This window comes from Eublepharis macularius, chromosome 17 (assembly GCF_028583425.1).
Source record: "Eublepharis macularius isolate TG4126 chromosome 17, MPM_Emac_v1.0, whole genome shotgun sequence".
Lineage (NCBI taxonomy): Eukaryota > Metazoa > Chordata > Lepidosauria > Squamata > Eublepharidae > Eublepharis > Eublepharis macularius.
The window spans coordinates 853,936-868,671 of record NC_072806.1 but is presented as its reverse complement, the minus strand read 5'-3'; the positions used below and the strand labels follow the sequence as shown (position 1 = coordinate 868,671).

Genomic DNA, 14,736 nt, shown 5'->3' with positions numbered 1-14,736 from the left:
GAATGGGCTTATGGGGGGTACAGAGATCGTGCTACCAGCATTCAAAATCTAAAGAAACGTCTAGCCATTGCTCCGTACAGTGCCGTGCACGTTGAGGGCGCTGCACGGATGTCAGTAACCTGCCCTCCCCTCTCCCCCAGGGCCACCTACAGTCTCAGTGGTGCCGAAGGGCCCGATCCAGCTGAAGGTGGACAAGTCCATCAGCCTAGACTGCCAGGGAGCCGGGGAGCCCCGCCCGCTGGTGCGCTGGAGCAAGCTGGGCGTCCGGCAAAAGCTGGAGAATCAGAAACAGGAGCCTGTGGAGAGCCGGTCCGTTTTGAAGGTGGGTCAGAGAGACACGATGCTTGTGGGGGGGGGGGGTGGCAGACGCCATGAGCCATTTTGGGGTTGGTGGCCCAAGGAGCCCTAGGCCACCGCTTCAGAGCCAGAGCGCCAGCCCCGTTGCCCGGAATCGCCCCGCCTCCACCCGCTGCGTCCCGCCCCTGGCCTGGGCTGCCGCTCTGGCACTCCCAAGGGGAAGACTCTTCGGAGCGCAGGCCCTTCCCTGCTTTACCAGCTTACGCAGTGCTGCTGCCGGCCAGCATCCACCCCCTTCCCTGGCCATGCAGACCACGTGACAGCCGGTGCCGCACCGTGGTTAAGAGTGTCAGACCAGGACTTGCGGGAGGGGGGGGGGCGCCTGGGATCAGCCCCCTACTCGGCCTTGAAACTCCCTGGCTGACCTTGGGCTTCTGAGGGTGGTTGTGAGGATAACGTAGCTGAGGGAGAATCCCACACACCACTCTGGGCTCCTTGGAAGGAAAGGCAAGAAACAAACGCGCATAGACGCGATGTGCCCCTGGGCTGGATTAAGGCCTCTAGCACCCGGCGAAACCTGGAAATGCTTGAGAGAGGAAACTGCTTTCCCCCCTTGGCTCAGGGAACGCACCAGCACTGCACTCCTGCACCCCCGTGAAACCTTCGTTGTAAACCGTCCACGCCTGAAACGAAGAGAAGGGAGCGTCTTCCTTGTCCCCTGGGAATTTATAATTCCCCTTTGGGTGTCCCCGCTCTACCCTGGGGTCAGCCCTGATCCTCCTGACCCCGAGAGGAAGAAATACCATCGATCCTTGTGGCTTTCCCAGTCTTGGTCTTTGAGGTGTGACCATCCGTGCAGCGGCAAACCTTGTGCCTCACTCTGGCCAAGGCCGTTTGCATCTCTGAGCCCTGGAGTGCTTGCGGGGGGGGGGGGGGTCTGATGGCTCATCCCCAGCAACTTTTCTTCCCTGCCAGCTCATAGCTTCAGTACATGGACAGAGTGCAGCCCCAGTTCCTGGAATGGAAATGCGATCTCTGGGGCGGAGGGCATTTCTCCACGCATGGATCTCCCGCTGTCCTCCCACCAGGGCATAGGGGGTGGGGGTGGGGGTGGGGGTGGGGGAGGTCCCCTGTCCAGACACTGACCAGACTTGTGTCAGCCGGACTTCAGCAAGGGAGCTGCGTCCAGCGCCTTCTGCCTCTAGCTTGGGCCCGTCGCGTCCTTCACTTGCAGCCTGTAACAGGACGGGCATATTGCCCCCCCCCCCCGCAGCAGAGGTCAGTCCTGCCCACCCCGCTGCCGCGTGCTTCCAGGCCCACTTAAGCGCCACCACCCTCCCTTCCCAGGGTGTGTACCTGACACCTGGGCCTGGCTTCCTGCAACTCCCCTCCCCCCCCCCATGTCCCCCCTGTTCTCCGTCTCCTGCAGATCTCCTTTGCAAAGCTTGAGGATGCTGGGACTTACGTGTGCCTGGCCCAGAACGCCCTGGGGATGGCAGAGGCACAGGTTGACGTGAGCGTGGAGAGTGTCCATGGGAAACCGGGGGCACCTGAGGTCAGCGTGAGCCCAACGTTGACGGTGGTCGCTGGACAGACAGCCAGGCTCCACTGCTCTGCCACAGGTGTGTGTGTGGGTGTGTGTGGAGTGGGGGGGGGGAGGGAGTCACGCGACGCAGAAGTGTCCGCCTGGGTTCTTGGTCTGGGCCTTGTGTTGGGCGTCTGGCTGCCCACTCCTCGTGTCCTCTTTCTTCCAGGGGATCCTGTTCCCACCATCCAGTGGTCCAAGCTGAGGGCTCCCCTGCCCTGGCAGCATCAGGTGGTGAACGACACCGTCCTCATCATCCCCCGGGTGGCTCAGCAGGATTCCGGGCAGTACATTTGCAACGCCAGCAACGCAGCCGGCTTCACGGAGGCCTTTGTCGTGCTGGATGTGGAATGTAAGTGGGGAGGGGCAAGCGTTGCCCTCTCAGTGGCGGCGGCTGGGGAGGAGGAGAGGCAGTGAAGGGCCCAGGAGTGGCTGTGCACGAGTGGGGATGGAAAGGGACGGGCGCAGTGAGGCTGCAGGGGTGCTCTGCAGGTTCTAGGCCACAAAAGGCCAGAGAGCCCCCCGCAAGCCTCGCGCCCCTTGCCGCAGGTTGAGCACATGGGAGTGGTGGGTGGGGCCTTCTCCCCAGCCCGGCTGTCGATGCACCCGCCCCACTCAGCCTGGCCTCCTCCAGCGGACCGCGGTGCTCCTGCATTTCCAGAAGAGAAAGGCCTTTCCCTGCCCTCGCGGTCCTGAGGAGCTGCTGGCAGGGACTGGGGCTGGGGCGCTCCCTCCCAGACCTGGCCACCTCGGCCTCCCCTCCCCCTTAGGATGTTTTTGGGCCTGGCTGGAGCTGCAGAGGAGCCGCGAGGGCGCCCCGCCCTTGCTGACCCCTCTTCTGTCCGTCCCCAGCACCACCGTATGCCACCAGCCTTCCAGATGTGGCATCAGTACGGGCAGGCGAAGTGGTGCAGCTCCAGTGCCTCGCCCATGGCACCCCGCCTCTGCGCTACGAATGGTCCAAGGTCGACGGCAGCCTCCCTGGCCATGCTGTGGTGCGCGAGGCAGTTCTGCACATCAGTCCTGCCACGCCCCAGGACTCCGGCACCTACCGTTGCCTCGTCAGCAATCGGGTGGGCTCTGCAGAGGCCCTGGCCCAGGTCCGGGTGCGAGGTGAGTGGAGCTGAAGGCAGAGGGAAGGGGGAGGGGATGTGCCCCTCGTGAGTCGGGGGGGGGGCTAGTGGTGAGAACGCCGGACGCTCTTTGAGTCCGAGAGACCCAGCTTCACGAAGCTCTCGGGCCCTCCTCCCAAGGTTATTGTCAAGGTGAAACGAGGGAGAGTCTCAGGTGCTGCGAGGAGGAAGGGGGGGCCGCTGGGGCCAGCCAGAAGAGGCAGCGCTGGGCTCCCGAAGCTGCTGTGGGCACTGGAGAGCCGGCTGGTGGTGAATACTCCAGGGGAAGATCCCATGGGGGTCGGCTCATCTTTTGCCTCTCATGTGGGGCAGGCGTGTCTGCTCAGTCCCTATTTTCCCTCTTTTTTATCGTTTAATAAATCCGGTGAGAAGCCTCAGGGTGATTCACAATGTAAGAAGTTAAAAATTTTAAAAACTGGATCGATTAGAATGTAAGACAATGGTTCAGAAATGAAAAGAATGTAAAAGACAGATGAATCTTAAGGTGGCCTGTAGAGACTGCCAGGAAAGCCGATTCCGGAGCTGAGGGGCCAGCCCAGAGGGGGCCCTGCTGGATGTTACTTTCCACGGGCCAGGAAGACGGAGCAGGGCTTCTCTGGCAGACGATAAAGACCGACGGGGCTCACGCTGTCGCCCTCCTTGTATAGGCACGGGTCGGGGACCCCCCTCTGTCCAGATCAGCCCACAGAGTGACACAAAGGCTGTGGGAGGCGTGGCTGAGTTCACGTGCTCAGCTGCTGGAGACCCCCAGGTGCAGACGGAGTGGTCTAAAGAGGATGGAGAGCTGCCCCCCAACCACAGCATCAGAAACGGGGTGCTTCGGTAAGAAGGGGCCTGTGGGGATCCCACATCAGGGGCTCTGCTGTGCTGGGAAGGCTGGAGGAGGGAAATGAGAGTGAGAACCAGGCAGCAGCCACAGCGAGGGGGGGGGGGAGCGAAGGATGCCCCGGGGTGACGTGTGGCTAGCAGGGGCCTCCTGCCCTGCGCCACGGAAACTCTTGGGGCGCACACGTCATACGTGTCCAAAGATGAGAGAGCCACGAGGATTCCTCCTGTGCGGCTTGGCAGGGGGGAGGGTGCCAGAGGGAGGGGCGCCTGCTAGTCGAAAGAGGGCTGGGCACAGTCGGCTTGGCAAAGATGGGTGGCGGAGGGGAGGCTCTGAGGGCCCACCAAGCCTTTGTTGCTCGGCTGCAGGATTGAGAAGCTGGACCGGGGGTGCCAAGGTGTGTACGTCTGCCGGGTGAGCAGCCCCTCCGGCCAGGCTGAGGGCAGGGCCAGGCTGATCGTCCAGGGTAAGTGGGGCTGGGCAAGGCGGAGGAGGCGGGGAGACCTGGGCGGCCGAGCAGGCAGGCCTGGCTGGAACCTCCCGGCCTTCCCTGGGCCCTCCTCGGATTCATTAGGAGAGCCAAGCGACGAGTGGCGCCTGGCACAGGCTGGACCCTGGTCGGCTTCCCTCAAGTTCTGATGGGAAATGTAGGCACGTCTCGGTCTTGCAGCTGTAATGGAGAGCCAAGCTGCAAGACCAGGACGTGCCTACATTTCCCATCAGAACTTGAGGGAAGCCGACCAGTGTCCAGCCTGTGCCAGGCGCCACTCGTGGCTTGGCTCTCAGCCAGCCAGCTTGGTCCACCTCATTCAAGCACGGTGTTACGGCCAGTCCTTTGGTTCTGCTCAGGCCGCATTCGTCTGCATAACTCAGCCGTGCCCTGTGCTTGAGGCTTAGGGACTCCTCTCCTGGCACCTTTCTTCTTTGACAACTGCGGATTGCAGCTGGGCTCCAGTTCATAGACAGAGTGCCACCCCAGCTTTTGAAATATCCATGTGATTTCTAGAGTGGAGGACATTTCTTCACATGCCCTAAAACCACAGCCCCATGAAAGCAGAATTGCTGCTGAAATAGCAGTCCGCAGGACTAATTTTGGACCCCACCTGCTCAGCCGTGACTGGAAGTCGCCCCAAGAACAACAGCCAAGCCCGGTCGATGGTCTCTTCCCAGGGGGGTGCCTTCCACACTCCATCAGCCACCACAGCTGTACCCATGGGGTGCAGAACAAAAACCAAGCCTTTGCCCCCCCCCCCAATAACCCCCTGCTTCGCCTTCCGTTCTCAGCATTACCCAAAGTGATGATCAATATCCGAACATCGGTGCAGACGGTGCTGGTGGGCAATGCGGTGGAGTTCGAGTGCCTGGCCTTTGGGGACCCCAAACCGCGTGTCACCTGGAGCAAGGTGGGCGGGCGGATGCGGCCAGAGGTGCTGGTGAATGGAGGCATGGTGAAGATTGAGCAGGTGGAGCAGGCAGACGCCGGGCAGTATCGCTGCACCGCCACCAACGATGTTGGCACGGTCCAGTCCCATGTCATCCTGCGTGTCCAGTGTAAGTGCAGACCAGCCGTGCCCAGCCGTCCCCGCAGCGGACGCTCCCTCCACTCATGAGCCGGTGTTTCTTTCCGCTGCAGCTGTCCCCCAGATAGCAGCCCAGCCAGAGGTGAAGGAGGTCTCGGCTGGGTCCATGGTGGTCTTCCCCTGCCTAGCCTCTGGCTTCCCGGTCCCTGACATCTCGTGGACCAAGGTAGCTCTGGAGCTCTCGTGGCGCCAGCCTCCAGGAGGGCAGGCTGGGATGGGACGGAGACACTCCTGGGTTCAGGGGCGGTTGTGAGGGAAGAGCGGCGGCTAGCACAGCCTCCTGGGTGGCCGAGGAACGGGGTTTGCTGCAGGATATCAGGAGGCTTCCATGGGCAACAAAGCAGTCAGCTTGCAGGGCTGAAGGGAGGATTGCCGGCTGCTGGCTGAGGAGGCCCCTGTGGCCCTGCTGTATTCCAGCTAGAAGGAGACCTCCCCGAGGATGTCCGGTTGGAGGGGAATGTCCTGACGATCCCAGCAGCCCGCCCAGCGGACACTGGCGTCTATGTCTGCACAGCCTCCAACCGCCAGGGGAAAGTGACAGCGTTCTCCATGCTTAAAGTGCGAGGTGAGGGCCCTGGTCCTGCATGTGGACCCCCGAACCAGCCTCCTCTTTGTTCCACTGGGAAGCAGCCAGGAGCAGGCAGGCGAGCAGGGGCTGCTTATCGGCAGCCGGACCCGTCCTCTCTCCCAGCCCCCGTGTTCCTTCCTGCCACAGGACGAATCCCGGCCGGCTTCTGGGATGGAGCCACACTGCGCCTGGTGCTGTGGCAGAGCTCTCTAGAGCCAGGACGGGGGGGGGGGATCTGCCTGGCCTCACCACGGGGCTGTAGGGCCAGGGGCCCTGGCAGCCGATCCCTCCCTCAGTCCCCTTGCTTTGATTGCAGAGCGGGTAGTACCATATTTTACCCAGAATCCTCAGTCCTACCTTGCCTTGCCAACCATGAAAGACGCCTATAAGACCTTCACCATTGAGATCACCTTCCGGCCAGACACTCCTGATGGTAAGAATCGGTGCTGGGCGGCTGAGAGGGGAGGTGCTCCAGGTTTCCCCCTGGCCCAGAGGGCTCCGATTCTGTAACCTGCCTTTCCTTGCGGGCTCCCTTTGGGCATCTCTCACTCAACACTCTGTCTTCCCTCTTACTCCCCTCGACCTCTTTCTCTCCTGCCTCTCTCGTCCCTCCTCCTTCCCCTCCGGGGGTCTCCCCTATCCCTCCCCACCCATCCAGCTCTTATGCTTTACTCAGGTAAGTTGCTCTGCTGGGCTGGCTGCAGCTTCCTTTCTAGCCAGCCTGAGGTGCCTCTCTTAACCCTTTCAGCAGTGCAGCCGTGTGCGTTTGCGTGTGAATCAAGTGTGTCCTGCACCACATGCAGTCCTTTGCAAACTAACCAAGTATTGGGGGGACCTGCAGCAGGCCCAGCCAAAGCTCCCCCCCTCCCCGGATTGCCTAACTCTTAGTAGTTGACCTTTGGCCAGGCCTAACCTCCCTGTTGGCAGCTTCTAGTCCGAGGCATGCCGTTTCCCCTCTGCCTTGGCCGGACTGGGTGCACTATGGTGCTACCCCATCTGCCCGTGGGGAGGGGCATGAGCTGCATTGCAGCAAGAAAATGCACTCATGCTCAGTAGGGATGGTGCGTGAGGTCGCTGAGCCATGTCCCACAGCTGGCACACGCCCTGCTTGGACGATGGCCACAGAGCAGTCGTCGTCCGTGAGGCGTCCTCCCTCTGGGCCCCGATTCCTGCATGGAGCTGATCCTGTAGCTGCGTATCTCTTCTCAGACCTTGGTTGCTTTGGAGTAGCTTAGCCATAGAATCCCTGGTGCCCCAGCTGAGAGTTGGCACAGACCAAGGAGACGCCTCACCTCTTTTCCGTGCCTTTTCAGGGATGCTGGTGTACAACGGTCAGAAGAAAAACACAGGCACCGACTTTGTTTCCTTTGGCCTGGTGGGGGGCCGTCCGGAGCTCAGGTGGGTTCGGCTTCCCTCCTCCAGCTTGGGGAAGTCCTGGGGATCTGAGGGCTGTGCCTCGGGAAGGCAGAGTTTGGGGACGGGTGGGGGGTCAGCATGCAGAGCCCACCCTCCCACGTTGCCATTTCTTCCTGGGGAACTGATCTATGCAGTCTGGAGATCAGCTGTAATTGCAGGAGAAGTCCAGGCGCTGCCTGGAGGTTGGTAACCCTAGGAGAGATACCGTGCCATGCAGAAGCGCAACGGGCACAGGCCCTGCCACTGGCTTCATGCACAGCGTTGACCTCTAGCCTGGTGAAAGCAATCCCTCTGGAGCCTGGCATCTATTCCACGGGGGGCGGGGGGTGGTGTCAGGTGCCAGTGAGCGAGTGGGCCGCTCCCCCGCTGTGAAGGGCTTGTGCAGTTGGTGCCCGCCTGGCTCATAGACTGCATCAGACTCTTTGGATGGCTGCAGCTTGGCGTCACCCCAGTCCATAGCATGCATCTCTGGGATGAAGGCAGCCATTCCCCTGCCTTGAAGCTCCCCATGGCATCTGGCAATCTTTCGTAACCCGGTTCTTTGCTGCCCATGAGTCAAAGTTATGGCTTGTGCAACTTAAGTGCACAATCATCTTTTGCTGGGGATGGTGCCTTACAAGCCCACTAGGGCTTTTAGGGAACGGGGAGGCAGTTGTTGGTGCCTTGCCCTTGTAGCTGTCTGAAATTACAGGTTTGATGCCGGCTCTGGCATGGCCACCATTCGGCACCCTTCGATCATCAAACTGGGCGAGTTCCACACGGTCCGACTATACCGCAATCTCACCCAGGGCTCGCTGGTGCTGGACCATCACCCGCCTGTGAATGGCACTTCTCAGGTGAGCTACTCCAGCATCACCTGCAGGCCTCCAGGCTCAGTCGGGGGAGGCTCCCTGGGCCTTCCGCATTGCTGGAAGAAGCACGGGGGTTCTCGGGGCCGGATATCCCTGCAGGCCCTGCTGCGTGTGTGGAGCAAGGACACATCACAGATCTTCTCCCCAGGAAATGGACTTTGTTTGTGGGGTTGTTCCGTGGACTTTCCCCCTCCTGCTCTCGAGAGGGGTGGGAGACCGACTGGCATCTCCCTTTGAAAGCCGCCATCAACCATCCCCCACAAGACGGGGGCTCTCAGGCCCAGCACGCTCTCCCGTAGTCGGCGTCTCTGGGCCGAGGTTCCTGCAGCCGGCCGGCTGGAGTTAGGTGCCGAAGGGGAAGCTGTGACTTTCAAGAGCAGGAAAGGTCCTTCCGCCGACATGGAGCCTCATGGCCCATCAGCACAGACCCCTGGGCAGCCACCTCTGCTGGGTGCACACGACTCCCTTCTGTCTCTCTCCCAGGGCAAATTCCAAGGCCTGGACCTGAACGAGGGGCTGTACCTGGGCGGATATCCCAACTATGCCGCTGTCTCCAAGACGGGCCTGAGCAGCGGCTTCATTGGTAAGAGGAACATGGTTTGGTTTGTGGTTTGTGGTTTGTGGCATGGCCGAGGGAGCCTGGCTTGGAGGCATCTGCTTGGAGGCTGGTCCTAAAGAAAGGAGGCCTCCCCACCCCACCCCACCCCACCCCACCCCGCAAATGGCGTAAGTGTCCCTGTGCCTTTTGTGAGACCTTCAGTGGAGATGGGACAGGCCAGTTTCCCCCTTCTCATCTTTCATTATGAAAAGACAAGAGGTCCCCCCAGCTCTTGTGCTGCATGGTCCTGCTTGCGCATAGAGCCTGTGTCTGCCGAGGGTGCCACAGCACATCACAGGGGCCAAGGGACAAGGAAGGTTCCTGAGGCACCTCTCACCTCTGCCGTGGCCTCTGGGAGACACTCACTCTCAGCCTCACCCAGCCATCTTCCGTAAGGCCTTCTCTGCAAGATGCTCATAGGGAGGTGCAATGAACGTCTCAAGGGGTCCTGCAGATGCTACGTATCATTGCAGTTATTCCCAGGCCTGCCCCAGGCGGAGGCTCTGCCAGTTGGCCCCACCCTCCTTTGCTGGCCCCACCCTTCTCCCACATACACGCTGAGCTCACCAGCATTGCTTGCCCTGACTCCCCCTTGCTCTCTCTCTCTCTCTCTCTCTCAGGATGCGTCCGACAGCTGCTCATCCAAGGGAAGGAGGTGATCTTCAGAGACTTTGACTTGCCAGCCCATGGGGTGTCAAATTGTCCCACGTGCCAGGACCAGCCATGCCAGGTAGAGCTAGGTGACAGCGCTGCTTGCCTCCTGGGGCACCTCGTGGCAGGCAGAGGTTGCAGGGCCTTGGAGGCATGGTGTTCCAAGCGGGTGGGTGACCTTAACCCCCTGCATGCCTTTCCCTCTCTTGGCCAGAATGGAGGCGTCTGCAGGGACTCGGAGAGCAGTAGTTACGTGTGCGAGTGTCCACAGGGATTTGCCGGGAGCAACTGCGAACACTCCCAGGCCCTGCGCTGCCATCCAGGTAAGGTGCTGGCACCCCCACTGCCTGTGCTGGCATCTTCCTTCTCTGCTTCACTCCAGCTATGGAGCATCATGCGCAGCTGAGGTCAGAGCGCCTGTCACTCGGGGCAGTCCTTGGGGCTGGATTGTGTGCCCTACAGAGTCAGGGGAGCGGAGAGCGCTTGGTTTTCACGCACGTGGCTTCTGCAAGGAGAGCCACTACTGATATGGGAGGAGGGGGAAGGAGCTGCCTTGAAAAGGCCTGTGGCTAGGCTTAAAGCTACTGACTCTGAGCCAAAAGCTCGACCTGGGCTGTAAAAACTCAGGGCCACAGATAGCAGGAGAGTCCCTGGTCTGCATGCAAAACCCCCTGATGCCCGCAGTTAAAGTTGCGTGTGTAGCACAGCTGAGAAATGCCCCTCTCTTCTGATTGGAGCAGGCAAGGCAGGATGTGCGAGGCACTCAGCAGAAGGCAGCTCCCCTCAGCCCGCCTTTCCCAACTAGGGTGCCCAAATGAAGGCTGGATGAGTGCCAAGCCCCTCAGAGGCCCATGACACAGCACGAAAGCCCCCCAGTGCCCTCATGCCGTGACTGTGCGCTGCGTGACTCTCTCTCTCTCTCTCTCTCTCTCTGTCCCCTGACAGAAGCCTGCGGTCCTGACGCCACCTGTATTAACCAGGCCAACGGGCAAGGCTACAGTTGCCGGTGCCTCCTGGGCAGACACGGAGAGAAGTGCATGGCAGGTGAGCGTGGGCAGGGGGCCGGGCTCAGTGGGAGGAATGGCAGTGCAGAGGCTCGGCTGATCCCCACCCTCTCCTCCGTGCCACAGGTGTCACAGTGACCACGCCTTACTTCCACGGGGGGGATGCCTTTATCTCCTATCCCCCCCTCACCAACATCCACTATGAACTGCGCGTGGACATCGAGATCAAACCCCTCTCCCCCGATGGCCTCATCCTCTTCAGCAGGGGTGAAGGTGCCCCACTGGCTGACTTCGTCTCACTCGGCATGGCCCACGGGCACGTGGAGTTCCGCTATGAGCTGGGATCAGGTAAAGGGCGCACCCCTCCCTGAAGAGCTGCAGCAGGAGGCAGACGTTTGCTCCCCGTACAGGAATGCCTGGCGGCAGCGGTGCCTTTTGCCTGCCATACGAGGATCTCGGAGGTCTCCCTGTGGGGGGGGGGTCATTTTTCAAAGGAGCCCCTTCCAGTGTGAACATGAGGAAGCACAGCTGCCCTGTGCGCCTGCTCCAACCCTCAACCCCTTCCTCTTCCAGGCACAGCCATTCTTCGGAGCAGGGAGCCCCTGGGGCTGGGCCAGTGGCACAAGATCACGGCAGAACGCCTGAACAAGGACGGTTCCCTGCAGCTAGATGACGAGAGGCCTGTGAAGAGGTCCTCGCCCGGCAAAAGCCTGGGCCTGAACCTGCGCACACCTTTGTACCTGGGAGGTGTGGATGATGCCAGCCAGCTGCCAACAGCTGCCAACATCAGCAGCCATTTCTATGGCTGCATCGGGGAGGTAAGCCTCAATGCAGCGTGGCAGGAGAAGAGCGCTGGGTGGGCCTGGAACGGCTGTGGGCCTGGACTCCTGGGTGGGGGCGTGTTTTGGCTTGGATCAAGAGGGCCAGTTCCTGCCATGGCAGGCAGCTTTGAGACCATCTGCTGCAGTGAGAAGGAATCAGCTGTCACAACTAACCTGACAGCCCCAGTTGAGCCAAGTTCTCCTCCTTGCAGGTTTCAATCAATGGAAAGAAAGTGGACATCTCCTACAGCTTCCTCGAGAGCCGCGGCATTTCCCGGTGCTTTGACAGCTCCCCCTGCGATCGCAGACCGTGCCAGCATGGGGGCAAGTGCCTGCCCACTGGCGAGTATGAATTCCAGTGCGTGTGCCAGGACGGCTACAAAGGTGAGCTGGAGAGAGCAAGCTGTGTGTGTGAGAGAGAGAACAAACTCCCCACGGCTGTGCACGAGTGTCTCCTCACGCTCGCTTCTGTGTTTTGCTTGTGGAAGCTCACTGCAAGCCCGCATGCCTCGTGGTGCCTCTTTACAGCAGTGGATTTGTGTGGCCCTCTTTCCGCAGGGGAGCGCTGTGAGGAGCCTGAAGTCCACTGCCGGCTGCAGCATCCCTGTCTGAATGGGGGCACGTGCAAGGATACCACTTGTGTGTGCCCCCCAGGCTTCCTGGGTTTATACTGTGAACACGGTGAGTCTGAGGGCCAGGCTGGCTGGTGCAGGGATGCAGCCTCTTGGGGCAAACACTCCGAGAGTCTCTTTGCCACCCTGTGCCTCTCATGGGGTTCCCTGCATAACTCCTCTGCCCATCTCTTGGCTTGCAGATGCAACACAGCACCAGCTGAACGTCGAGTGGACACTGGAAGGCAGCGGGGGAAACGGTATGCTGAGGAGCCCTGGGCCTGCCCAGCTTGTTCTGGGGGGGGGGGCGTGGGCCTGCTGCTGCAGTACCGATTGCCTTGCAGGGAGGCACAAGAGTGCCTCTGGGGACTGGAGGTGCTGGGCATGTTGCAGGTTGACGGGGCAAGGCAACATTCTCACACACACACACACTCACACACACACACACACACACACACAGTGGCCTTCCTGTGTCACGTGCTGTCCTCAAAGGTTGGCTTACAAACACACACACACACACACACCCCAACCCAAAGACTTCCTTTGTGCTGTTCCCTTGGGCTGCTGTGGGCTGGCAACATTTTGTAGATTTAAACATGGAACAGCAATGGTATTTCCTCCCCCAGATGCCCCGGGACAGTATAGTGCCTACTTCCATGACAGCAGCTACGTGGCACTTCCGCGGCATGCTTTCCCCAGGAGGTGAGAGGGGGGGCCTTCACCTCTGCCGCGAGACTCGCCCTGAGGCACATGGAGGGCACGGGGGGGGGGGGGGGCTGGTCAGCCACACCGGGAGGGGAGGGCCGTGGCAGATGTTCTGCAGGGTGGAAGGGGAGGCAGCACAGCTGTTGCCCTGTGCTGATCTAGAGGGGCAAGAGGGCTTGAGGGGAGCCCCCACCCCTGGATCCTCCTCTCTTTCAGCCTCCCCGACTCCCCAGAGACAATAGAGATGGAAGTGCGCACCACCTCTCCAAGCGGGCTGCTGCTCTGGCAGGGCGTGGTGAGTGAGGCAATGAGGCTTGCCCAGGGAGTCCCTAAGGCAGAGCCGGGGGCGGGGGGGGGGCCTACAGCAAGGAGGGGCCAAGAGCTGTTGGGGCTGGTGAATCAGCCTGGGGTGGGTGGGTTCTGGAGTAACCAGGCCGGAGGATGAAAGAGCCAGCAGGCCTGGGCAAGCCCTCGGGGCTGTAGCTGCCACGGCAGGGTGGCTTGTGCCGAGCCTCTCCCCCACACAAGCAGTGCCATCTTGGTGGCGGCAGCTGGACTGAGGGGAACCTCTGCTCCAGCTGTGCAGGCAGCTGCTGTGGGGTGCAGGGAACAGGAGAAGGCAGGATTTGCCTTACCAGCAAGGGAGCCCCCGCTGTGTAGGACGGCCAGGTTTCAAGAAAAGGGAAGTGCCCGCCTTTGGCATGGCCGCGTGTGGCTTGCTGCAGAGGAGGAGGGGGTCCCTCCCATTGCTTGCACCTGCCTTCGCCGGAGTGGCCCGCAGCCTGCTTCTGCACCACTGGGCTTTGCATGGCGCACGTCTGCAGGCAAGCACCTGTGGGGGCAATGCTGCTTCTCCTATCCCAGCCAGGTTGCGCTCTGGCTGCTAAGCATGTGACTTGGCCAACAGTTGCACTTCCCCTGCATGGCACTGGCTAGGTCTGTCTGTTTCTCTCTCCCCCCCCCCCCCCTCCAGGCAACCAGGGAGACAGGTCTTGAGGCGCATGTTGCTAATGAGGTATTTGCTGTGAAGAGAATGTTCAGGCGCATGGGCGGGGGGAGTGGCGTGTTGGTCTAGCCTTTCTGCGTTAAGGCCTGGAAGGACTCGTTGCCCCTGGGCTGGACGGGCCCTGCTGTTGCGCAGGTGTGCTTTCACTTCGGTGAATGGGTGATCCATGAGCTGGTGTGCCCAGACAGAACTAAGACTGTTGGAAGAGCAGCCGTCTAGTCCCAGGCTTCCCAAGCGGGCTCCCTACTAAGAGTCCCTGGGCTGCTCCCCACCCACAACGCCCTGGCAACGCTGTCCTCTCGGGCAAAGATCTGGGGGAAATGGCTGGGGAACCCGTCACAGCATAGTGTGGTCTCTGTTGTAGGAAGAAGGGGAAAGCGGGAAGGCAAAGGACTTCATTAGCCTCGGACTGAAAGATGGACACCTGGTATTCAGGTGAGTGAGGCCCCCCGCCCCCCAAGGGGCCACGTTCTCCTCCGGCCCCCGACCCAGGAACCGTTGGGAGCCTGACGACACACGTCTCCTTTCTGTAGCTTTCAGCTCGGGAGTGGGGAAGCCCACATCGTCTCTGAAGACCCCGTCGATGATGGCGAGTGGCACAGGGTGACCGCCATTCGGTGAGCAGAGTGGCAGGGGCGGGGTCTGGCTGTCCCGTGCCCCAAGAGAAAGGCACAGCAAGCACTGTGGAGGAACGAGGCGGGGAGGCAGGCCTCGGCGCAAGTCTGGGGAGCAGCTCCACCCGCTCCCGACTCCTCCTCCTCCCCACCCCCTTGCTTATTCTCCCTCACCAAAATTGGGCCCTTCTGAAATTCCGTCCCTCCTGCAGAGAAGGGAGGAGAGGCTTCCTTCAGGTCGACGGAGAGGAGATGGGGGCCGGTGAGTCCCCTGGCAGGAACGTCATGGTGAACACTCAAGGTCGAGTCTATATAGGTAAGTCCTGCTGGCCCGAGGAATCTGGCCCAGCTGTTTAAACAGGGCGCTTTTGCTCTGGGGATCTTAAATGCCGTCACAGATGTGGGTGTGATGGTGGCAGCAACTTCTGACATGCATGGCCCAGATGTGAACACTCAGGGCCCCCCGGGGG

The 14,736-nt window shown here is 61.0% G+C and overlaps 1 protein-coding gene across 3 annotated transcripts in view; it reads left to right on the top strand.

Annotated features, from left to right (window-relative positions):
• HSPG2 (heparan sulfate proteoglycan 2) overlaps window positions 1-14,736 on the top strand; it is a 92,872-nt gene that overhangs the window by 75,946 nt on the left and 2,190 nt on the right. For 2 of the 3 annotated variants that reach the window (XM_055001985.1, XM_055001986.1), the window contains 26 exons: window positions 141-322; window positions 1,727-1,919; window positions 2,052-2,234; window positions 2,735-2,995; window positions 3,663-3,837; window positions 4,210-4,307; window positions 5,126-5,392; window positions 5,475-5,587; window positions 5,839-5,986; window positions 6,306-6,422; window positions 7,303-7,387; window positions 8,097-8,241; window positions 8,740-8,839; window positions 9,475-9,584; window positions 9,720-9,828; window positions 10,451-10,549; window positions 10,636-10,857; window positions 11,083-11,327; window positions 11,543-11,714; window positions 11,889-12,011; window positions 12,145-12,201; window positions 12,568-12,643; window positions 12,863-12,941; window positions 14,017-14,087; window positions 14,186-14,269; window positions 14,479-14,582. In XM_055001985.1, coding sequence (XP_054857960.1) covers window positions 141-322; window positions 1,727-1,919; window positions 2,052-2,234; window positions 2,735-2,995; window positions 3,663-3,837; window positions 4,210-4,307; window positions 5,126-5,392; window positions 5,475-5,587; window positions 5,839-5,986; window positions 6,306-6,422; window positions 7,303-7,387; window positions 8,097-8,241; window positions 8,740-8,839; window positions 9,475-9,584; window positions 9,720-9,828; window positions 10,451-10,549; window positions 10,636-10,857; window positions 11,083-11,327; window positions 11,543-11,714; window positions 11,889-12,011; window positions 12,145-12,201; window positions 12,568-12,643; window positions 12,863-12,941; window positions 14,017-14,087; window positions 14,186-14,269; window positions 14,479-14,582 — 3,618 coding nt within the window. Of the gene's footprint in view, window positions 1-140; window positions 323-1,726; window positions 1,920-2,051; window positions 2,235-2,734; window positions 2,996-3,662; window positions 3,838-4,209; window positions 4,308-5,125; window positions 5,393-5,474; window positions 5,588-5,838; window positions 5,987-6,305; window positions 6,423-6,647; window positions 6,666-7,302; window positions 7,388-8,096; window positions 8,242-8,739; window positions 8,840-9,474; window positions 9,585-9,719; window positions 9,829-10,450; window positions 10,550-10,635; window positions 10,858-11,082; window positions 11,328-11,542; window positions 11,715-11,888; window positions 12,012-12,144; window positions 12,202-12,567; window positions 12,644-12,862; window positions 12,942-14,016; window positions 14,088-14,185; window positions 14,270-14,478; window positions 14,583-14,736 lie in introns of all 3 variants that reach the window. The other variant, XM_055001984.1, reaches the window with a different exon arrangement.